This window comes from Melitaea cinxia, chromosome 2, assembly GCF_905220565.1.
Source record: "Melitaea cinxia chromosome 2, ilMelCinx1.1, whole genome shotgun sequence".
Classification (NCBI taxonomy): domain Eukaryota; kingdom Metazoa; phylum Arthropoda; class Insecta; order Lepidoptera; family Nymphalidae; genus Melitaea; species Melitaea cinxia.
In genome coordinates, this window is record NC_059395.1 from 14,574,661 (window position 1) to 14,601,039 (window position 26,379).

The 26,379-nt window shown below is 32.7% G+C and overlaps 1 protein-coding gene across 1 annotated transcript; it reads left to right on the plus strand.

Annotated features, from left to right (window-relative positions):
- The first annotated feature begins 16,370 nt into the window (after positions 1–16,370).
- Positions 16,371–24,564, plus strand: LOC123665440 (2-oxoglutarate-Fe(II) type oxidoreductase ppzD). The gene is made up of 6 exons (XM_045599748.1): positions 16,371–16,483; positions 16,721–16,855; positions 18,345–18,498; positions 19,297–19,514; positions 20,610–20,723; positions 22,483–24,564. Exons 1-6 carry the CDS (start codon positions 16,385–16,387, stop codon positions 22,708–22,710), a joined length of 948 nt encoding a protein of 315 aa, XP_045455704.1. The 5' UTR covers positions 16,371–16,384; the 3' UTR covers positions 22,711–24,564.
- The last annotated feature ends 1,815 nt before the right edge of the window (positions 24,565–26,379 follow it).

Below are 26,379 nucleotides of genomic sequence, written 5' to 3' on the forward strand. Positions count from 1 at the left end.
GAAGCAGACTTGAGTGAGATCCAAGCCAATAATTGGCGGGAAATCGCGAACATCGTGCGATGGCAAAGATCGTGCGAAGTGGAGAAATCTTGTTTTGGAGGCCAAGACTCACTTCGGGTCACTGAGCCAGATGAGTTAGGGTTAGTTAAGAATCAATTTTAAATATACCTACATATATAAAATATTGAAAAGTAAAATATACACCAAAAATATTATCAGTTTTTTTAAACCTACTGACTCGTACCACGGTACCAAGGAGTTCAAATCAAATCTAGTAATGTATTTGACCAACCTACCAAATCAGACATCAGAAACAATTTCATATTCCTATGCCTTAGCCGAAACAGATGTAGCTATCATTTTTCTTATTTCCGTATATACAATCCGTATTCACATAACACATTCCATATATGCACATATCTAAAACTCCAAATATCCCTAACTATTATTTACTAAAATTAATCAAAGATCTTCGCCGACTTATAATCTAGTTTAAGCGCAATAAAAGTATTATAATTTTGTTTAAAAAATTGGCTTACAGGGTTATTATTTGTTTTGCAGATATTAGAATTAGCACACCATATATACGTGCAATAAAATTAGGCTGTTCAAATGCCAGTGGATTGGTTATCTGATATCAGATTTTATACCTTTACGACGGAGGCTTAACGTCAGCTAATATGACAAAGCGTGTTGGTTTGCTCGAACGCACTTATTACAAATTGTACTGATGAAATTAGTTACCTACTCGTATATCATACTTTTTAAATGACTTCATTCGGAATGGATGTATGTGTTTATACAAATATTTATTTCGGGTCTGGTTGTATGTCCTTGTGGTTCTCCCCATCGTACCAGAGCACGTTAAGATGTCGGTCTCGGTTGTTATCATATACACCCGATAGCAATCGTTATTCGTAGTAGGGAATATATCCGCCGACCCGCAGTCGAGCAGCGTGGTGGATTAAGCTCTGATCCTACTCCTACATGGGGAAAGAGGCCTATGCCCAGTAGTGGGATATTACAGGCTGGAGTAAATGACTGCATATGAAGTAGCTTGATGTTATATTACCCAAAAAAAAGATGTTGTTGGAATGTGCATTCGCGTATTATCTGAATTACTTTTTAACCTCAAGGGCTATGCATATTTTTATAATAATTGAATTTATGTTGCTATGTAATCTGTTTAACATACTAACCATTTGGTTGTTTTTAAAAACAATTGACAGATAAAAGTATTTAGTGAAATACCACAATAAAGGTTAGTTGTGTGTATGACGAATAGCCTTCGGAAATGCATTATATCATCCAATGACCCACTTACATATCTATGGACGTGACATCTCGTTTTCACATATAAATGTATTTGAATCTTCAGACCATTTTCAAGACCAAAGTAGACAGTGAAAGTAGAGTAGTAGTAACAATAATTGATAATATTCTTTTCTGATGTTTACGCGAATTTCACTCATTACAATGAAACAACTTTTTCGGAATTTATCGCGGTTTATTAAGCTTTTTAAGTGACCGACGTTTCAAATAGTTAACAGCTCTCGTAACCATGGTTTCCTCGACCTTGGATAAAATCCGAAAGAGTTATTTTATTGTAATTATTGATAATGTTATTAGGTTTTTACTCATCTTTCTCTTTTATAATCTAATTATATGTAACTTTTTCACTACTAACATTACATTATAAAATATACAAAAAAACTTCAACTGTTTAACAGCTAGTACCTATAGTGAATACCAAAAACTGACACATACAAGTAAAATTTAACGTCATCATTACTATAAAGACTACGTGCTTATTATGTTAAGAAAAATTCAACAAAAAACTTTTTAAATATTTACAAAATTCACTTTGTTGCCTAGAGGTTATAACTTATAACGATGAAGGCGATATTATACTCGTATACATAGCCACTGCAACGTAACGTATTTTAAATACACAATATATAAACATAAATATTGTATTGTCACGGTACATAAAACCCATGATCTAAGCTATAGTTTTCCTCTTTCCTTATAGCGGGTATGTTAATATCGTATTCATTGGAACTGTCATTTAAATTTTCCTCAGTGTATTCTTGATTTCTATTTTATCATTGAACGGGACTACGCAGTGAACAAAAAAAGCGAGACTTTAAAAAACATCATTGGTAAGAATTTATTTACAGATGCTTAACATATTTTTGTTTACAATTATTACACAAATATTACGAACTAATTAATATTTATAAATATTGCAAACCTGTCCTAAACAAACAATTATCCAATTTCATGCATTCGTTCAGAATTTATGCGCGTACATAGGTAGGTACATTCCAGTGATTCGTTTTTAAATGTACCTATACATTTACTCATATTATAGATTACATTGCAATTTACTTTAAAAACCTTAGTCGTAGTTTTTATACTTTGTTATCTGTGTATGCGTTTATCTAAAACGTTATTGTTGATTAAACTGAGTGTGGAATTTTTAAGTTAATATATTTGTAAATTTCCAGTAATTACTATTAAAGCAATGCAAAAAAATGACAATGCACGCAAGTAATGTAATTATATAACGAGTAGTGTTGTTACAAAAGGTATAAAAACTTACAATTATGTTTTTATATAGGTAAAATATCTACTTATAAGTATACAATCACGGAATAAGAAATATTTTTTTGTTTCTTGTATACAGTACCAACAAACATAAAAATTGCAACATAAAAAAGTTATTTCAACCTTTTCGAAGATGAGTGAATACAGGAATAAAAAACGTAATTAACTTTTAATTAAACAGGATAACTTCGTAGAATTAAAAACTGAAAACCTCTGGCCTTCACCATTTCGTCACAGAGACCTTTGTTATAAGACTCTAACATACGGATAAGGTTAACGTAAGCATTTCCGCGTACATGTAGACTTGTGTTGCAAAGTGCAAGCAAGTGTGTTCAATAAATAATATGTTTCTATTTTTGAAAGATATTAATCAATTTGCACTTATTATATAAGAAGTAATGGAAAACTTATCTTTTTTAATATAATTACCCACTCTTTCTGTACGCTAATACCATTAATCTAAGAGATTTATACAACGTTTTTGTACGTAACAGTGGTACAATTTTTGTGTCTTACGAAGCAATTTAAACACGCGATTTAAAAAGTTAATGTTAATTTCTGCAACACTGTAAATAGAATGCAATGCAATTTTATTTTGTAATAGTCAATTCAACAAAGACGAGACATGGTCCAGTTTCAATTCTTATGTAATAACAAATTGCATAATTTTTTTAGTCGTCAATCATGTATAGCGTGTATAACATAAATTATTGTACGCATGTAATATGTAGGTACGTTGTATATGTCGTCCGGTACTGTCTATGCTATGAGTCAAATTAGAATAGAACATACATACATTAAAAGTATTACTTCGAGTCTGTAAGGAAAGTACAACATTTTTTTTTTTTCTGTTAGGTTTTAAAACTAAGTAAATCCTAAGAGCAATAACTTTTTGTTAATGTTTCATTCTCGTATACTTATTTGCAAAGACTTTACATTTAATAACATATTTATTATAAAAGTCGAATATTATCTTATAATTGAAATGTAATAAGAGCTATTGTGTCTTCGCCCTTATTATTTTAACACCAAATTGTAATATATACTTTCAGTATTGTAATTATGTATATAACAAATGTAATATTTTTATTAGTCACGTAATAATAAACTTGCTGCTTTTTTCATTGTTTTATATTTGATTCCGAAATATCTTTAGATCTTGATAATAATCGGTCTTGAATCATTCAAACGTGTTTTATTAGTGCCAAAGCCAATAATTGAAAAAGCCATTTAATTAAACAGCTGGTTCTTTTAGTGATAACGCTATTCAAATTAATTTCTTAAGAGGAAAGGGTACCGAAGAGACTTTTCAAAAATAGGTATTTGAATAAAATGTTTCTGTCGCGCTGCATGCCGCTACCGCGCCCCGCGCCATCTCCGCTCCGTTTTTTCTATGTGTGACTGTCGTGTTGTTAGTGTGCGTGCGCCGGCTATTCAGCTATTAATTGTTGACGATATTTTAGTATTCGCATCTTTCGTTTGTGATTGACTACGAGTACATATAGCGCATAGTGCTATTTTTCTGAATTTGGCTTGTTTTATTGAATTTGTTCTGCTTCGTATTGCTGTGACTCGGCTTACTATTACTGAATTTCGTAAACTACTTATTATTATGTTTTATTATTTTGACTTGGATACTATTTGTGACTTGATACATGTCTATATTTTTGTGGGTAATTATCGAAATACTTAGGTACTTTATTTATGAATTAGGTATGTAATTACATGATTGAGGTGTGTGTAAGAATGGGTAATGAAATACATACATAATTATAGTGTATACATGTAGTACATAGTATAAGTGTAAGTATAGTACCTATATATATGTAATGTAGTACATACACAGTATAAAATGTTTGCCTTAGTACCTATATAATTTGTAATGTCTCATGTTTGTCGCAGTTATTAATACATAGGTATAGGTTATATATATTAATTACCATATAATTGCGGCGATATAACAATGGTTAAAAATAATATTATAATTAAAAAAAACAAGAAAAGCCGCCTGCGTGAAGAACAACTATTAGAAAGTCAATTGAAAAGGCTGGAACAAGATAAAAATTCAATAATTACAAAAAGATAGCTAAATAAATCACACCAATTTCAAACATTATGTGCTGTACACTTACAAAAATCATGAAGGCGACTTTTTCAATTATTATTTTATTTATGTTTTTTAGTTAGGCAAATTACGTAATCGATTGAATTTTTTTAAAGAGTGGTTGATTAACATGACATAACATAACAATACACTTTATTGTACACCAACAGAAAATAATAATACGTATCAGATTGATTTTTAACCGACTTCCAAAAAGGAGGAGGTTCTTAATTCGACTGTATTTTTCTTTTTTTTTTGTATATATGTTACTTCAGAACTTTTGACTGGGTGGACCGAGTTCGACTTGTACGCAAAGGAAAAAAAGCCGACTTCAATTACATCGACATGTAATACAACAAAGGTAGACGAAAATATAGTCAAGTAACTACGCGTTATCAAAGATTACTCAAAAAGAAGTTATCAGATCTCGATGAAATTTAAATATGACTACACGATAAACATCAGCTTTCGATTAAATTAAAAATCATCAAAATCGGTACACCTAGTAAAAAGTTAAGCGGTATAATACAACGTAGGTCGACGAAAATAGTCAAGTAAAAACGTATTATTTATATAACTCGAAAAGTTGTTGTTAGATCTCAAATAAACTTAAGTGAGACCAAATGACACACACCACCTTTCGATTAAAAAAAAATTGTTGAAATCGGTCCACTCAGTCAAAAGTTCTGAAGTAACATACATAAAAAATAGTTAGTACATAAATAATAGTTAATAGTTAAATTGAGAGCTTCCTCCTTTTTTGGAAGTCGGTTAAAAATAGAAACCGATTTTACACGTCTATAGAATTCCTAAGTCGACAAGCTTGAACAGTGAAAGATTTAGTATAAAAGAAAGAGGAGTGAGAGGGAAATTCAAGAAGTAAGCTTTCCTCAGAACGAAGACTGCGTTCATTGGAATCACTAAGAAATTTAAATCGTCGTTTTAGATAAGCAGGTACAACAGGGTTAAAAAGAATAGAGTAAAGTAAGTTGAGAATATAGGTATTCCCGCAGTAGGGAATTGGGTGCCACTCAGGGCGACACTACTGCCGTATCAGCCGTATCAATGATACGGGGCCCCCTATTTACAGGGCCCCTAAGATGTGTAAGCAAAAATTAGTAAAATGTTATCCACAATGTCACTTAATCTTGTGCTTCCTGGAAAAAAGAATAAAAAACTGTCATACATACCTATAGAGTTTTCACTTCAGAAATGACTGAAGTCTGAAAAGCAATCCCCTTTTATTCGAGTCAAGCGTGCGCCCAATTGTTGATAACATTCTGTATCGTTTATTTCGGGATTCAGTTAATCATTATGAACAATGAATTAATCTTTTTTTATATGAGAATGGGGCACACAAGCAGACGAAGCCATCTGATTTATAACGGCTACCGTCGCCCATGGCCTTTAGAGAAAAGATTTAGACACTAGACGCTTTAAAACCCCCAAATTTTAGCAAGGTCATTCCACACTTTGAATGTACGCGGAAACATTGCACACGAAGCTCGCACATTGGTTACAAACCACTGGTGGATACAATTAGCACCATTAGACTTCTTGACATCGAAAGAATGCAGAACACGACAAACGACACTGCTCATAGTGCACATTACGCATCGCGTGCTCGCACCGTGGAATGCTCGGTGGTGCTTTTCCCTCATCGTCAAGAGTTGAATTCGACGCAAAAAGAGTGCAAAGAATTTCGCTTACTTTTTCGCATAATATGCCAGAGAGCCTTCAGGTTCGCGCAATGATGGAAGTGTAGACTAAAAAAAATTACCTTTGACAGCTTTTGTAAGAAACAAAAGGCACGGGTTCCATTTGGAAAGCCCAATAGTCCCCACCAATTCTGCTGTGTTTGAACTTTGGCCTAACGATTTACTACCTGTAAGACCTGGAGGCAGCGTTGAATCTCTTCTTCATGTTATGCGCCTGTGAATCCCCCATATAGATGCGGAAGATTTATAGGAATTCACTAATAGTATTGGCCTCACAGGCTGAAGCGAACGATCCCCCGCATCTATTGCTTCAGGTCAAGGCTAATAACTCTCCAGCTTGGAACTACAAACTCTTTAAATTAGCTTAAAATCCGAAATTCAAAACAGTAATTCCATTAAAGAACTCATGGAATTATTACTGATAAAATTCAATAGCCTTGCATCCAATTTTCCGGAGGTATTAACTTGATGTTCTACACTCACCATTGTCTATTCTAGGAGGAAGTTATAACTTATAATCAATAAATATTTATTTTAATTCAATGCAAGCATTTTTTTGTGAGAAATCTTTACCCATCATTTGCCTGCCCCCCCACTAATTTTGATACAGGGCCCCAAGGTTCCCAGGGTTCCAAGGAATGCTAAGCCAGTGGTGCCACTTGAGTTTTTTACGCAATTCAGAAATATGATTCTATTTGCGAAGTCCAAATACGAATCGCATAGGTACATAGATTCGACCAAATTTAATAATCTGCTCCTCAGTAATGTCAAGAAAATAAAACTAAGCAATTTTTTACCGATGAAAAAAACAGAGGAGGTTCTAAAGTCGCCACGTACCTATATTTATTTATGTTTGACCATGCATAGCTTTTTACAGAGTATTCCGAAATTGATAAAAAAAAAATATATTGGAAAGAGTAAACCCCGAAGTTGTTTTTCGCCTAGAAGGCGAGGAAGAAGCGCGGCTCGCAGCTTGCTTGGCATAGGCATGGTAAAGAGCAGAGTCCTAATTTTTTAAACTTTCTTATTGTATTTTTTATTAGTATTACGGTATTAATAATCATAATATACTTTTTTGAAATCCTTGTATTGAGCCCTTTAATTTGATACCAAAAACAAACAACACAGTTATTTACCATAATTATCATTGTTATTTGTTAGCGAAACCCTTCGTTCGCCCAGGTTTGCACAGTGTTACAATAAAAATCGTATATACAAATATGGTTTTATTGTATTTATGAAAAGAGAAATTATTTAATTTTGTTAATACGAATTTTTGAAAATATCGACTAAAAATTACATCACTAGTGTATCGATATAATTGTCGACTATGAGGCATCACTTCGCTGGCGTATATACGAATTGCTTTGACCCTTCCCTCCCCCAGACCTATCCCCCAAAAAGCAAGAAAGGGACAACTGCAGCTCAGACCGTTTTAGGTATATAATTTTTGACCAAAACAGTGTTTCGTAGTCGACTGTTTTCTCCTCAAAACATGACAATTTTTTTAAAAAATTTTTTTTAGAAAATAAAAGAAGACTTCGGCTATGCCCCTATGTTTTCATTTTTTTGAAAATATGCATATATATTTTTTAATGAGTGTCTGAAAATGTACAAAAAATTATGCAATATTTCGAGTTTTTGAAGTCTCCTAATTCCTATGATAATAAGAATATGAAAAAAATCAAAACATAGGGGCATGGTCATGGCAGCAAAGAGTTCTATGTCACAAAAATATTTGATCTAGTGTCATTATCCAGGGAGAAAACAGTCGACTACGTTTGTATGGAGAAAGACCCGGTACCCTTTCCTCTTAAGTCGATTAGTCGAATGGCTGAACAATAAATTTACCGATAAGTCGTACGGTACTTAGTTAACTGGTTTTAGTGTTAATTTTAAATTTCATGAACAAATCAGATAAATTATTTGAAATAATGATTAGGTAAACATTTGAATAATACGAATAAATTATAAAGAATTAGGTATCTACATGTTTACATAAGATATAAGTTAGGTTATTTGGTGTTATTTGTTTTAAAGCGACAAATAAAATATACCTTTAGGTAATTGGGTTTTAATTAAAAATAACTCGCAACCTATCGAAAACATGAATTGTTGACACCTTTTATTTAAAAAAAGGCAAATAGCGACACGGCTTCAGAAAAATACACCAATTCAAGATTATGACGCCTTAAGGAAAGGTTATTGTGACTAAACTACAAAACTAGTATTGGGTACTACTTATTTGGTACTTATTTGGTACTGTCAATGTAAGGGGTAGCTGTTGAAAGGAACGGCTATTTGAACCAGATAACTGCGTCAGGTAGGTATATACCTATAAACATTAAGTTATGTGCTAGTAAAAGTGGAATGACTTTTAACAACGTAGGTCAAAAGTTGAATCACCTTAACAAACAATGTAATATTCCTACATTGCAAAAGAAAGAAAAAGAAAAATAAACGAGAAATAACAAATAACTATAATAATAATATCAATTTCAAAATAATGAGTACTTATACCTATCGTAGGTATGTATTATTACCAAGTACTAAATCATTTACGAATACGTAGGTATAGAGGACAAAAGCGGATGTTTTTTTTTACGTATTGAAATTTCAAATCAATATTACTACCATAATACAGATTGTTTTCGTCTCCTATCGCAGAAAATGATTGATTGCTGTTATCATTTTTATGACGTAGAAAAAAAATCCTTTGCATATTTTTTTTTCTTATCATGTAAAAACAGCAATTAACTGAGTATTAGGTAATATGATTTTGCTAAAAAATCAATATATTTTTGAAAAAAATAATTGCTTTAAGCCTTAGCCTAGTTTTTTGGTAATCGTTGTTATCAAATATGGTTAGTTTATTCTATGAAACTTAAATACGTATAAAAACTGACAAACCAGCTCTACTAGCTGTACAAGGAAGTGGTATTTCAACTCCAAACCAGCGTAGCGGCTAGAAACTTGATAGTCTTGAAAAACTTGGAAATAGGTAAAAGAATCTGGTCATGTTACATTAATGGCTTAACGTAAGAGAAAGAAAATAGTAGAACGAGAACTAAATGGAAAAACTGAACTGGAGAATGAACATGTATATCTTATGAAACTTGATAATGTTTAAATTTTATAAATGTCTGCGATGTTTAAAGTTTTCTTTTATCTCGCATGGCATGAGAAACAATTAACTAAATTGCGAGACACATCCGCCGTTATGGACAATTGTGATGACAAATCGTTTTTTTTTTTTCTAACATTAGAACCTTAATTTTTAGTGTGGGCAGTAATAAAGTCTGGAATAGATACTGTATCAAAATTATTTTAAAAAGTTGGTTTTATTTAATAATAATACCTGTATATAAACTAAATAATAGTACGTAGTATGATCAGATAAAAAATATATATAAAATACTCTCAATAGATACGATATTTTGTATCAAGATTCTTAAAACATAAAAACTTTTCTAATAAACACTTCTATAATCTGAAGTATAGCTCAAGGGCACTCCGATTGATAAAGCTAAACTGCTGTAAATTTTTACTTTATGTTATTAAAAACTCATTATCACGTCACGATCACCACAAGTATGTAACGTAGTCGCAAGAATAAATAATAAAGATTTTTAATTCCAAATATTACCTACTATATCACTACAAATGATATGATTGTCTTATTTTAATTTTGTTATCTCAATGTAGAAAGACTTTCTCGTTTTCCGTTGTCGAAATCAAAACAGTATTACACAGCAATAAAATACATGTGATAATCATAAAAATATGGTGTATTTAACCGTTTTCAATAGCAATAAGTTTGCACAGCAGCCGTGTAAGCTCGGATAAATTAATCATCCTTAAAATGGGTCACACAATATTGCTCTATATCCCAATATATGAATAAGATGAGAGCAGATGTGAAACACATGTAGGGTCATTGCGCCTGTTCGCGTCCACCGCCCAATTCGCGTCCATTTTACGGATCTCACTTTGAAAAGTCTCGAAATTAAGTATACTAAGACACCAATAAGTCGAAAAATAATTACCGGCTAATACCTCAATGTATAAAGGCACGTACGCATAGACAAAAGTTCCGTGCGTCCAAGCAATTCTGGGTAAAAAAAATAGTTAGTAAGGGCTGTTCAACAAGAGAGCGCGAAGGCACGGAATAATGAGAAGAAAATAGTGGGCAGCGGTTCGTTTGAAGGTGAGTCTTTTATTGTTTTATGTCTATTTTGGATACATAGCTGTTTCTAGGCGTTGGTTATGATAAAAGGAATTATAATAATTACGAATTTGCTTATTTTTTTTATAGTTAATAGTTAAAATAAGGTGGACACGAACTGCTACACCGAATTTATAAAACTTCCACTTTGCGTCCGCAATGGACGCAAACTATACCTAAAGGGATTAATAATAAAACTAAATCGCGTCCATTTCTTAAATTAGTTCTATAAGTTTAATACATAAAACTAATAACTACAAGTTTAATACCTATTCTACTTTGAATGAAATAAGTAATTTCTTTCTTATTTTTAACCGACTTCCAAAAAAGGAGGAGGTTCTCAATTCGACTGTATTTTTTTTTTTTTTTTTTTTTTTTTATGTATGTTACATCAGAACTTTTGACCAGGTAGACCGATTTCGACAAATTTTGTTTTAATCGAAAGGTGGTGTGTGCCGATTGGTCCCATTTAAATTTATTTGAGATCTAATAACTACTTTTCGAATTATATCTAATAATGCGTTTTTACTTGACGCTTTTTTCGTCGACCTGCGTTGTATTATACCACATAACTTTCTACTGGGTGTACCGATTTTGATAATTCTTTTTTTTGTTGGAAAGGGGATATCCCTAGTTTGGTACCATGATAAGGAAACCAGGATCTGATGATGGGATCCCAGAGAAATCGAGGAAAACTCTTGAAAATCCGCAATAACTTTTTACTGGGTGTATCGATTTTGATAATTTTTACTTTAATCGAAAGCTGATGTTTATCATGTGGTCACATATAAATTTTATCGAGATCTGATAACTACTTTTTTATTAATCTTTGATAACGCGTATTTACTTGACATTTTTTTCGTCACCTTACGTTGTATTATACCTCATAACTTTTTACTGGGTGCACCGATTTTGACGTTTCTTATATAAATTAAAAGCTACTATTCGTCACGTGGTCCCATTCAAATTTAATTGAGATTTGATTAGTAATTTGTGAGTTATATCTAATATTGCGTATTTACTTGACGGTTTTTTCGTCACCCTACGTTGTATTATACGTTATATCTTTTTACTGGGTGCACTGATTTTGATCTTTTTTGTATAAATCAAAAGCTAATACTTATCATGTCGTCCGTTTTAAATATGATTGAGATATAATGAGCAATTTTTGAGTAATCTTTGATGACACGTATTTACATGACGATGTTAAGACGACTGTGGTCATGTTCAATACTTTGCCACAACGCCATCTATCAAAATTTAATGAAATTACTTCGTTCACTATCGATCAAATTACAATATTCCACTAGAGTAGAGAGTAGCGGTTTATTCGTTATAAATATATTTGAGCTTTTAATTTTTGAGTTATCGCTAATACTGGGTATTTACTTGGCTATTTTACGTCGACCAACGTTATATTAACCTCATTACTATTTTACTGGGTGGACCGATATCGATGATTCTTTGTTTAATCGATAGGTGGTGCTTGTCATGTGGTCCCATTTAAATATAATTGAGATTTGACTCGAACTTTTTGAGCTATATCTGATATGGTGTATTTACTTGACAGTTTTTGGAGTTTTCTCCTTAAGAATCGATTTTCATTTAAGGCCCCGGAATGAAAAAATTGAACAGTAAAATCTACTGAACGAATGACCTTGTTATAGATGGCGTTCAGACGTTTTCTAATAACGCAATAGGTTCCGATAGATGGCGTTATTGAATTCATTTATTTACAATTTGATATAGTAATAATATATTTCTTAGACTAGTAAGCCTTTTTGTGCCTATTTAGACAGTTGATCTGAAGGGGTAAACTCCAGTCGTGCATCGGAGCTGTGTGAAAACATGAACATTACATATTTTTAATAAAAAAGACATAAACCGTAATTCAATATAAATCCGCTTCAACTAAAAAACCCGCCGTAATAAGCGATGTCAGCGCTTCGCGCGAATCGACGACGGGCCTTTTATGAAATTTCTGCCTACAATCGCTAACAAAATGTTAGAAATAACAGTAGAACATTATATAATTCTACAATTTTATAATGTCGCGTTATATGGAATACGAATAAAGTATTACTATTTTTTCGTCGATCTACGTTGTATTACTCTTCGATGTAATTGAAGTCGGTTTTTTTTTCGTTTGCGAGCAAACACAATTATTTTCTGTTTAAGATGAGTTCTTTGCAGATAAGAAAGAAGAAGGAAAAAAGAATATACACAGAGGAAGATTTAAGGGAAGATTTGCATGACATCCAAGAGAAGAAATCGGTAAGACAAGCACCTATGCAAAAAATATGCTATTCCGATATTGGACAAAATAAGTGGGTGCAGACCAAGAGGGTACAAAACTTATCTACACAAATAAATAAAATTGGAGTGTCTGTTTGTAATATTAAAGTAACACCTTTTTACTAAATGTATATTGATTTATACACGGTACATATACCAAAATAAGCAATCTCTTTACTGTATGATGCCCTAATAAGAAGTCAGCTTGAGTGTAATGCGGTAGTATGGTCTCCACATGAAGTCAAATACAGTCTCATACTGGAACGTGTTCAAAATAAATTCACCAGGTTTCTTTACCATAGGCTTTATGGCGTGTATCCCTTGTATCCCTTGTATCCCTTGATGTATCCAACATTGTTTGTATTGGGCATGGTTGGATACAACAAGTTGGAGACTAGGAGAGAGCTGGCTCTGGCAACTTATATTTTAAAATTATTCCGCGTTGTTGTCAATAATCGTGGAGTGAATTCGCAAAAGTTACTTTGTATATAATATGTTATGAGAAATGAATTTAATATTTTTATATTTATTATTGTTTTGTTTTTAATATTATGTTCAAGTCAGCCAATTCTTTTTTAATTATAGTTTAACATTTTTTTTCCTTTCGCTTTTTGTCTCCTTTACTATGTCTAATGAATTTGGTAATGCCTGTAATATTAGATGTAAGAAAATAAAATAAATACATAAATAAAAACATTTTTTAGAATTTTTGTCTGTCTGTCTGTCTGTTTGCTCCGGCTAATCACTGAAACAACTGGACTGATTTTGACGTTACCATCTAGATAGCTAATGAAATAAGGAGTAAATTAGGCTACTTTTATTTTAGAAATTTATTTATTTTGTAATTCTACGAACAGAACAATATTTTTTTATTATAATTATAATTATGATTCCACGCGAATGAAGTCGCGAGCACAGCTAGTATCAAATAAAACCAAGTAACGAAGAAGAAAACAGCGATATTATTAATATTTAATGCGAATGGAGATATGTGTGCACCTCGGTATTTTGTTTCCATAATTATTATTAATCAAGGCTGATCTTTGTGGTGCTGTGTGCTTACGGCATCAAAGAATATAAACACCCCCTCTCTTCCCGTGGGTGTCGTAAGAGGCGACTAAGTTCCTCTACTACCTCGGAACTTAAAAAGCCGACCGATGGCGGGATATCCATCCAACTGCTGGCTTTGAAATACACAGGACGAAGACGGGCAGCAGCGTCTTCGGTACGACAATGCCAGGCCTGCGGTCACCAACCCGTCTGCCCAGCGTGGTGACTATGGGCAAAACACAGGAGTGAACTTGTCGAGGCCTGTGTCCAGTAGTCGACTGCGAAAGGCTGCTGTGATTGTAATTGCAGGCTGATCTTTAGCTTGCTTACATTCCTTTGAAATTCACAGAACAGATAATTGTTGAATTTTAAAAGTGGAATTACTATTTACTGACTACATAGGTACCTAATTTGTTTTTTAATTTTAAGTTCTATCAATGTTTAGAAGAATAAATAGGTGTATTATTTTCTTTATAGTGATTTATTAATGTTAATATGTTGATTTTTAAATAAGAATTATAGTTATAATTCTTCAATAAATAAATTATTAAAATCCAATCTTTCTTTACATTGTCATAAAAATATCACTTCTTTATTCCTTTTCTAAGCTGGTGGACGCAAATTGGATTTTATGGACGCAAATTGGGTAAATCGCCTAATTCTGACGTTTGTATTTAAATAAAATAATAACAAGATGTTTCGAACAAAACTGAAAATTAATCTTTAAATAGACTATATAATGAACACAGTAAATAAATTTTTCATAGAAATTAGTGCGGGGACATTTTTATTTTCTTCTTCAAACTTGCCAACTGCACTAAGTGGACGCGAACAGGCGCAATGACCCTATTTACCTACGCAGAAAACCGTTATTCTATATAACACGTTTTCATTCCCAATTTACTTAAGAGAAAGTAGGTACGTTATATTTGTTTAAAGGTTCTAATCCACACTAATAGCTTTTTAGCATGACCTCCTAAAACCTAGTTTTAATAAATTATAATTAATAATATATATCGAATCGAATCGAATAAGAGTTGGTGCTTCCCGCATAACATTAACATAAAAATCATGAATCATGATGTAAGATAACGATGAAAATATATGTATTGTGAGTAAAGAAATATGAATAAGTAGGTAATGTAAAAACTATTCTTGGTTCTATCAGCATGTGATTATTTTAGATACAGTATCATTTATCTGTAGTTCTGTTCGTTATTAGGAAACGAAAATTTACTAAAACAACTCTTATAAATTCAAGGATGCTTAACATACAGATAAATAAAATCTTAGGTTGAAACTATTATGCGTAAACAAAATATTGTGTGTGGTTGTAATAAAAGGTTTAGTCAATTAAAAATACACATAAAATGATTGAGTATTAAAATGTAAATCTCTATACTCTGTAATGGATAAGCACAAAAACAACAGGAACGATTTTTTTTCCTAGAATAATGGTACGTTGTCACTGATTGGCATAGGCTATATTTAAGTGAGACAAATAGAACAGATAAACCCGAGCGCAGCTGCAAGCCAAAAGCTAGTTGTATACATAGTATTATAGTTATATAGTCGCTTCGAAGCGTAGTAACGTTACTAAAGTTGTCTTATGACCCTTATAGTCATTAGCATCGAGTAGATCCATTCTATATTTACACCACGTCAATATGTTGTAAGTATAAGAACAATGTGAAGGCGATTGTGAAGACATGAAAAGAAGATATAAGTTTAACGATTAAATAAATACGCACGAAATCTTTTTAACTTTTATGATATTTACGAGCGCAGTCATTTTCGACGCAATGTTTATTTATATAACGAGCATTTACCCATACCCATACGATTACCCATACGATTCATGGTTGAAAAATAGAATTGACGTAGTATCGACGTACCTACTGCATGCAATGAGACTGTTGCGGTAATGTTCGCTAGTTCGATTTCCGCCCAGACAAACATATATATAAGCCATACGTGTGTATTTCGGTGGTCTGTAAATACCTATGTGTATTTTTGAAGTCTACGCACAGGTTATCATATAACGAATATCATAATATAGGTAATATTATATGCATGAATGTGTGTGAAAAAATATTTATTTATTATTTTTGAGCTCATTTCTTCTATTTAAAATTCAATGAATTGAAATTCTATTTAATATTGAATTTATAATACTTAAACTATACACGAATAGAGTGATGTAATATCAGTTTATCTTACACGTATGTAATTGCGTTTAAATTCCCATTAATTACTCTTCTTGATATGAAAGGTAATTGTATTATCAGAACGATAAAGTCAGAATATCGTAAGAAAATGATGAAATTATAATTTCGTTCGCTTACAATTAAATTTTTTGTTTTAGGTACAGATGTTTGTCCTATGAAATCTGTGGTGAGGCGTATTGGCCAACAGTTGTTTGCAGCATTGAGTAACAAGGGTCTCGCTATGCTCGTTAATCATGGCATCACCGAAGAGAAGGTAATAATTATTAAATGTTTTACATTACAATAAAATTACATCACAATAAAAGATGACCTCTAATCAGATTCTTATGAATATCTCTAGAAAATGTTTATGCGTGACTGTTATGGATTTACATATTTTTTTCTGAATAACTTAATATTTATTCTGGACTAATTATTTGAAATCGTAGATACTCGCAAATGTGTTGAAATAAATTATTCAATGTTTACAACTACTTTTTTATTTGCTCAGCTGAAAGCAGTTTACGCGGATTTAGACAACTTTTGCGCTCTACCTGAGGGATGTCAAGCGCAATACCTTTGCAATCCGGCCAGCAATCACGGCTACATAAAACCGGGAATGGAACAATTCGATAGCACTAAAAAGGTAATAATTAATATTCAATGGTGAATGCCTATGACTAGCCCGTTGGCGCAGTTTGTAGTGACCCTGCTTTCTGCTCCGAGGGTTGTGGGTTCGATTCCCACCCCGAGTCTGGGTGTAATATAAATATTTATTTATATATTTATATATGTATTATTTATAAGTATGTTTATCGAAAAAAAAATATATATGTAGCTATATACCAGTCGGCTGTTACCTATAACACAAGCATTTAGTTGCTTACTTTAGGAACAGACGACCGTGTGTGTATTGTATAGATATTTATTTATTTATTTATTTAATGAACCAATTTTTTATTATTAGTACCTATTGTTCATTGTGAAATAACAGAAATACCAAAATTGTGTATAGAATAAATGAGTTACGTTACATACAAAGTGTTTACGAGCCCAATACCAGGAAACGAGGAAGAAATCTCTTGTGCCGTCGGAAGTTCCCGCAACGAGGATTTGTATGATAGTTTGTTAGTTAAACAATTGTCATAAAGTTCATTATGCATTGTATTATATAACAAACTATTATTTAACAACAAAACATAATGAAAACAATTACTTTGGTAAAGACAAAAATAAGTTTTTTTTTTTTGTATTTAAAAATGTTTTATAAAATAGTGACCGACTAAAAACAGCAAATAAAGGCGTTATGCATAAAATCAAAACCAAAAACAACTTTATTCAAATAGGCCCCAAGAGCACTTTCGATTCGTCATTTCGAATCACATTAAAAATTTAAATTGATTATTATTTTTATAAAAGTATAGATACCACCGATTCGGAATGTAGATTCTGCAGAAAAGAATCAGCAATCAAATAAAATAAAATTCCGCAGTTACTCTTTTGAAAATAACATATAAACTGTGTGTTTAGTACAATATTAGTAACCAATATCTTGCATGAAATACAACGTCACTAAGTTCGGCGATACAGCCATGAATTGTACCTGTTGCGCTGGCGGTTGCAGGTTCGAACCCCGCACATGACAAACATTTGTATTGGCCATATGTGTGGCCAGGTGTTTGCCGTGATCTGGGTATTTGTGCAGTCCTTAAGGGTCTCCCAACCGTGCCTCAGAGAGCACGTTAAGCCGTTGGTCCCGGTTGTTATCATGTACACTTGATAGCGATCGTTACCATAGTAAGAAATATATCCGCCAACCCGCGTTGGAGCAGCGAGGTGGATTAAGCTCTAATCCTTCTACGTTAAAATATAAGATAGCATTAAATGAAGTTGTATTTAGATATAACCAATGCTTTATATGATAGTTGGTCTGGACTTATTAATTAATCTAAAATGTACTCAATCTTGTTAGCAACTTTGAGAAATTGTATTTTGTAATTCATATTAAACTCATATTTAATAGATAATATTACCAAAAATACCTCATATATTTCTCATTTCAATGTACTCTGATTAAACTATATTTATAATTTAATTACTTACTTGCCAATTCTCAACCATTCTCATATTCTCAGGAGCTGCGTCATTCGTTTAACATCACGACCCTGTCAGCAGCGGCGATGCCAGCCCAAGAGGAAGTTCCGGAATTCCTAAAGCACACCATACCACTAGCGCAAGACCTTACCAATCTCTCTCGCGTACTTCTACAGGCATTGGCTTATGCTTTCGGTAATTATTGTACATTTGTGTCATGTATTTGTGGTTCTATTATACTTCATTTTATTGATCTACCTAATTGTAATTTCCTAAATACACATACATAGTCTGGCCATAAATACTGTTACAATTAAAACTAAACAAAATATTACATTTGAATTTGGAATCTGTCATTTTTATATGATTGTTCATTGTGTTTTCTCGTTTTCGCGCCAATACATTGTAAAATATTTTGTGATATTAAAATGCCACTCCATTTTCACCACTTCGTCAGAGCCGAAGACTGGCCGTCATCTTGCCTGATCTTAATCTGCTGGATTATGATTTAATCAAATGCTATGATAATTTTAAGTCCCTAAAACAATCTATACGATTGGCAGTGAAGAATTTTCCCATGGAAAGAGTGCGTGCTTCTATTGATAACTGGCCTCAACATTTAAAAGACTGCATGGTAGCCAATGGAGACCACTTCGAATAAGCTTTATATATTTTTAATGGTTTTGTATTGATGTATTAAACTAACACATTGTAATAGTAATAAATGTTACGTGCAATAGAAAAATGTTTTTTTCTGTGTAACAATATTTAGGACAAGACTATCTATAATAAACGTATTCAATTATTATGTATAGTAACTCATTTTACTTACTCTTAATCTATTTAAATATAATTAAGTAATATTTAAATGAAAACAACTTTCATTGTTTAATAAAAGTATTAAATTATTGTAATTAAAAATTGGTACAAAAACCGTTAAACTAATAAAAATTAAAAACTAAAGGTACTCAAATAATCAACATAATTTTTCAGGTCTTCCACCATCAGCACTGCTAGCATGTCACTCGGGAATGCTGAAGAGCGATGGTTGTAATCCCTCTGCGATGCGTTTGTTGTACTACCCTCCCGTGCCTCCCGAAGACGAGAGGCCCTGTTGCCATGGTGACGGCATCGCCTACACGCGCTGCGGGGCACACTCCGACAGCTGCACCTTCACCCTGGTCGCGCAGGACTCGGAGGGAGGACTCGAGGTAGGCATATTTGATTGTGTTTAAATATATTATTTTCTAAGTGGCTTAAAACTCTAGAGGTGTACGACTATGTAAATAGACCTATGGTACTATATGATAGACTATTTAAATGCAATAAATCGTGAGAAAGACTGTTGTTATTTTTTAACCGACTTCCAAAAAAGGAGGAGGTTCTCAATTCGACTGTATTTTTTTTTTTTTATGTATGTTACATCAGAACTTTTGACTCGGCGGAGCGATTTCGACAAATTTTCTTTTAATCGAAAGGTGGTGTGTGCCAATTGGTCCCATTTAAATTTATTTGAGATCTAACAACTACTTTTCGAGCTATATCTAATAATGCGTTTTTACTTGATGCTTTTTTCGTCGACCTACGTTGTATTATACCGCATAACTTTCTACTGGATGTACCGATTTTAATAATCTTTTTTTGGTGGAAAGGGGATATCCCTAGTTTGGTACCATGATAAGGAAACCAGGATCTGATGATGGGATCTCAGAGAAATCGAGGGAAACTCTCGAAAATCCGCAATAACTTTTTACTAGTTGTACCGATTTTGATAATTTTTAATTTAATCGGGAGCTGATGTTTATCATGTGGTCACATATAAATTTTATCGAGATCTGATAACTACTTTTTGAGTAATCTTTGATAAATATTAATCTTGTTTTTTTTTTCGTTTGCGAGCAAACACAATAATACAATATACGACCCACTTTTATCTGATAAATAACGATATTTGAAAGTATGATTGAATTTATAGTGCTTAGATATAGATTTATATATTTCTTTGTTAAATAAACCCTGAAATGCAAGACTGTAAAAAAGATAATTTCCGGTCTTTTCTATTAAGCAACAGCTTTCAAATATTTTTTACGGAACTTAATACTCTGAAAATTAAATTAAAGTATTCGTATACGATAAAAGTATATTAAGTTATATGACATATGTAAGTTACATAAACATCTAAATAAATATATTAATGTCTAGAAAAATTTAAATGAATTCATTAGATCGGGACTTAATATGACTATCTACCTTTAAATGTGTAAATGGTAGCAACTGAGATTTATTCGAATTAATTAAACTTTCAGGTCAAACTGAATGGAAGCGAAAAATGGCAGGCTGTGGGACATCTGCCTGGTGCAATTCTCGTTCAGACTGGAGAACTCTTAGCTTCGATGACCACTAATTTACTACCTGCTCTTGTAAGTATCATTCAAAACAACAACCTTTTGTCGTTTTGTCATTAAATATTTTTTTTATCAACAGAATAACTTAGTTTGAAAAATAATCGTAACAAAAACAAAACAATCAGCGCTACCACCATCACAATTTTAGAAATATGACCAATGGCAAAATAGTGAATCACATAATGTAATACGAATAAACAAGTTACAAAAATATAAAACTGAGGTAGGGCACAGCAGGATATTTCCTGCTCAAAATATGGAGCAGCCTGACTGGGGTAGTAACTCGACCACACAAAAGATCACAATAATACTGTTTTCAAGCAGTGTTGTGTTTCTGTTGGTGAGTAAGGTGACCAGAGCAGCTGGGGGGTTGGGGATAGGGCGGCAACACGCTTGCGATGCGTCTGGTGTTGCAGGCGTCTATAAATACGGTAATCGCTTACCATCAGGTGAGCCGTACGCTTGTTTGCCGACTTAGTTGTATAAAAAAATCGTATACACATGCGCCTTACGTTCAGATAAACTGAAATATAAAAAAGGAATTTAAAAACAACACTCATATAAGGGTATACGAGGACCACGAGACGTTTATAATTTATATTGAAATTATTTTGTTGAAATCAAAGTGTAGGATGTATAAATTAAAATTCCTTAAACATTCCAATTCTTAACCTCGTAAAAGTTATTAACTCAAAACTATGACAAATATGTTGACGTTGAGAATTCGTAAAAAATGCTACTCAAGGTAGTTTACTAAAGAAATATCATAATTATTGAGTCAGTATTGTTAATTCTTCTTTTCTTTTTGTGTCAAGGAGATACATAGGTACATAACTTAGCATTTTCGCACACGATGTTATTTTATTATCACAAAAATATTGAAATTGTGGTTTTTTCACCACCACCTTATTGTATTTATAAATGTTTAGATCCACCTTGATACTTGTCGGTCGAAAAATTTATTTAAATAAATGTGATAAGATATGTCAACGCTATTGTAAAGTAGGTATGTATATTATATTGCAACAAGGTCAAATACAAAAATTCTGTTCCGTGTTCTAATTTCGAAGTAGTAAAAAATGTTTGTAACATAATAACGTCAAGATAATATAGAGTTTTTAATTATTTATGCAATAAATAGCATTAAAAAAACTAAGCAGGTTTATGACAATGCTATCCAGTAATAACCAATAAAACAAAAAATATAAAATAATTACATATTTACATAATTATGTCCATTTTTTCTTAGGAAATCTTCATTTAGGAGCCCCACTCGCATTGGACCGATTTTCTGTAAATTTCGAGATAGATTCCATAAGTTCTATGATAAAATTTTATTTTAGTAAGTTTTCTCCTTCTCCTACATTGCTAAATATTTTTTCTTTTTGAAACTGAAATGAAATTTCTCAATGGGATATATATTTCATTGAGGTAGGTCAGAACAGGTCTAAATCTGGAAAAGTCCGTTCGGGGAAGTACCTCAACCTTACAGAAGATCACAGCTAAATAATACTGTTTTCAAGCAATGTTGTGTTCCTGTGGTGAAAACGCTAGCCAGAGATCCTGGGAAGGGTTGGGTTTATTATGCGTTTCCAATTTCCAGTTTCCAATTGGGTCGATTATGCGTTTCCAAAGCTGTTGTTGCTGGCGTCTATAGACTAAGGTCACTAATCGCCTACCATCAGCTGCATAGTTGTACAAAAAACTATATGCGACATAGTTTTTTTCCAATTATAATTTTCTAGTAGTCATAAAGAATGATATGTTTTCACAGATGCACCGCGTCGTAGTCCCGTCGGGCACGTACGCCCGCGCCCGCGGCCGCCACTGCGTCGCCTTCTTCTGCCACCCCGACAAGGACGCCGCCGTGCCGGTGATGTCGCGCGCGGCGCCCGCGCCCGCGCCGCCCGCCTTCACCCCCCACGCGCACCTCACGCTCCACCACCGCCTTCTCAACGCCGCGCATCACATCCAAAAGCGCTTTAAGGAAACGTACGCTTGACTAGTACGCGACGATGGGAAGGATACTTACAAAACCGTCGCTCGCCACCATGCCGCTGCCGCTCCTTAAAATGGCACCAATACTTTTATAGCGAGTACGTAACGAAGTTAATCATTAGGCAAACGACCAATTTTGAGTTTTCTTTTCCTGCGCTGTCAAAACAAACACGTACGTAAAACGAATATATGTAAGAAGACCTAAATTAAAATACAATTCCTAAGTACTTACATTTTAAAAGTGTCCTTATAACCTCTAAATAAACGATATTAAAATATGCAATATAATTAAAAATATTAAATTCGCTAATGCTCAAATAAGTAATTTAAAGATTTGTAATATCTATTATCATTCCAGATTTGATATTATTTACTTTATATGTGATGATCAATTTGTGAACGACTTCGTCTATTGAGCTTATTTTGAATGGTATTATTTTATCTTTAGTCTTTTCCTAATTTTAAGTACCGAGCAAATAGCGATGTGTGATCGCATTTCCTGCTACTTGTGTAGTTAAATATACATAATTATGTATTAGATCTTGTGTTCTTGCTTCTGCATTTTGTTATATTAAGTCTTATTTAAAAGTATTTTTTATTTATTATCGTGTTCATTCTTCACGACTACTTATTATTTTATTAAGTAAATCGTGTGGTAGTTTTGATAACTCAATTTGCTACCTGTACTTAAACAGGAGTATTAGTAAATATTCAATTTCCGTTCAAGCTTAATAATTAAATTAAAAGCTAACATTGTAAAGCATTGATCATCGAAATTAAAAAAAATACAAAGTATTAAATTAAACTGTACTTAATTATCGCCTTCAACTTACTTAGCAATATGGCGAATTATTATTGTACTTAAAAGTATAGTAATTTATTTTGATCAGTAAAATGTTGGCTTCTCCTACATGTCGAAAGAGGTCTCTGCCCAAACGTGGGATGTTACAGATTGAATCTTGAAAATGTTGGTGGTTGCCAGCTTCTAAAATATACACTAAACTATTTTTTTTCTCTACTAAGTATTCATAGAATAATTTAGTAAAAAGTGTTAATAGGATCAATGATTATGACAAAATACAACCAGTTGAACTTAGTAAATTTTTAAGTAGCAAAATATAACTTAAAACTATTGTGAATTTAGTTTGAAATGCTTGTGGCCGTACATTCTTTGAAAACAAGATCGGGGTTGCCATCTATGTGGTTGTAGCTTTTTGTTTCTAGGTAAATTTTAAATTATTAAAAAAAATTTAAAACGGGATTTACACGAGATTCTGATGAACAAGACATTCGTAGACAATGTCGGAATACCGAGCTTCGCAAAATAAAAATTAAAAAAAAAATTATAAATATCCCGTTTTAAATAATTTTAATAATCAAAATAACCATGTTAATTTAAAAAATTGTAATAGTAAACTTATTTTTCTATCTCAGTTGCTTCAGATTTGGAACCGATTTATTAAAAACAAATATATGTATATTCTTTGCTTTGTTATAATCTCATGCTTTTGTCTGGTCTTGTTTAAATTTTATTATGTCATTGAAATAAAATACCTGATTACAGACAAATGTTTTTTTTTTTGTATCTCTTCTTAACGCTTAGCGAGCAGCGAGACGTTATTTTGTAATTTCAATGAATAGAACCGATTTTTAAACCCCGATGCAAAAAAAAGGTTGCCAGGTTGGTGTTACAACTTTGACGCCAATGTACGTGTGACTTCGATTGTAATGCACTGGCTGATGTGTAGTTGGTCTATGAAAACTTTGGTTCTTCAGTTTTCAACCGTTCTTTTGTAGCTTGTACCACATCAGATAAATTTTCGTTAGAAATAATTTGACATCTAACGAAAACGGAAACCATCGGAAACTAAAAAAAGAACATAAAATGGAAGAAAGGTTAAGTCGGTTATAATAACTGATATGTCAGTAAAAGATAAATAAGCGTCAAATGAAACAAAAACAAGGTTACGTTAAGGTTTATTATGTTTTTAATATAACATTTACTTTCAAATGTGTGTTTTTGTCACAAAACTCCATACGTTTCAACACTTATTTATTTATTTATTGCTATAAATATACTACCATTACAGGTTTATTACCTAATGCGATAGTACATACTAAAATATTGTAACCAAAACATACCACTAAACTGTTTTGATAAAATATTAAGCTGGATAGACACGGCGTCGTTCATCGGTGCTGCAGTTGAAATGGCAGCTACCGTCGCGGGCTCGGAGTATTCGACCATCTTGTCAGCCATTGCCGCGAGTGTCTTCAATGATGATTCTGTGTTCACTGATAGAACGACGCGTACTTGAGTGGGTAACTGATTGAGCCACTCGATACGGAGGCCTTCATTTGTGATCATTCCGGAGCTAAGTTCTCTCATTTTCTTTAGCAGCTGTAAGGGTTTCTGGTCCCCAAGGTGTAGTCCGCTGATGAGTTTTTGAAATTTTTTTTACTTCGGATTTTTCATATACTGTTAGCAAACAATTCTTCGCGACGCCGCGTTGGCGCAACGGTCACAGCCATGGTAGAAGGCCTATGACGCGAGTGAGCGGCGATGTAAATAAATATAATATAATAATATTTATAACATATATCACTGTTTCAAGTTAAACATAGCGCGCTAAGAGGAGAGTCGAAACAAAGCCACCAGTTGTTTACAAGATGAGTTTTTGGCTATATAGGTAGTGGAAATAGTGGCAGTATTTGTCGTAATAATTTGTTACTTTACTAAACAAGGTTTCGTTTAGTGTACAATACGTTACATACTATTGTTTCAACGCTGCTCGATGTCCCTTACTAAACTGCTTCAACATAAAAGATTTTATAAATTTTCTGGCACAGTTGCAATGGTGAGAAAAATCCCATTAACGCCAAGAGCTGGCTGCGTGTTTCTATTGTTTAAATATAAATATGTTTTCTATAACACACATAAATAGAAGGCCGCCTTTTCCTAATAAAAGCAACTTTGTTACCTCACTTCAGCCTGTAATATCCTACTGCTGGGTATAGGACTCTTTTCCTATGTAGAAGAAGGATCAGATTCAAAGAATTCTTAGATTCAAAAATGACGAATTTTTCATTTTAAGTTTCAGCCCCTATTTCATCCCTTGAGTGTAGATTTTCCACTAATGCTGAAATGCATATTGTATTGTTGTATATATTTAATCAATAGTGCAAGAATTAAGTTTATGCTTCTGTTTAAAAAAAATGATGGACGTACGGTTCGTATAACAAATACAAACTTTTAACCCTTATTTGACGCTCGAACATTTTTCAAAATCTGTTCTTATTGGACATACAATACAATACAATACAAATACTCTTTATTGTACACTATCAGAGAAAAATTACATATCAATACATATAATAAAAATGTAACGGGTCGCTGTCTGTACATTTAAGGTATATGTGAAAAAATATTATTGGGACCTTTATCAACATAAATAGTACCCAAAACAATGATTGTGAGATTTTTTGTCTGTTTGTCAGTGCGTTTGTGCACGCTAATTTCAGACACGGCTTATCTGTATTAGATGTGCTTTTTAATAATATATTCTGACAAGCTTGGCACATTAAGTGTTTGTTTCATGTCAATCGGTTCAAAAATAAAAAAGTTTCGCCAATTTAAAGAATCAAGTTGAACATGTAAAGCCACTATCCCACG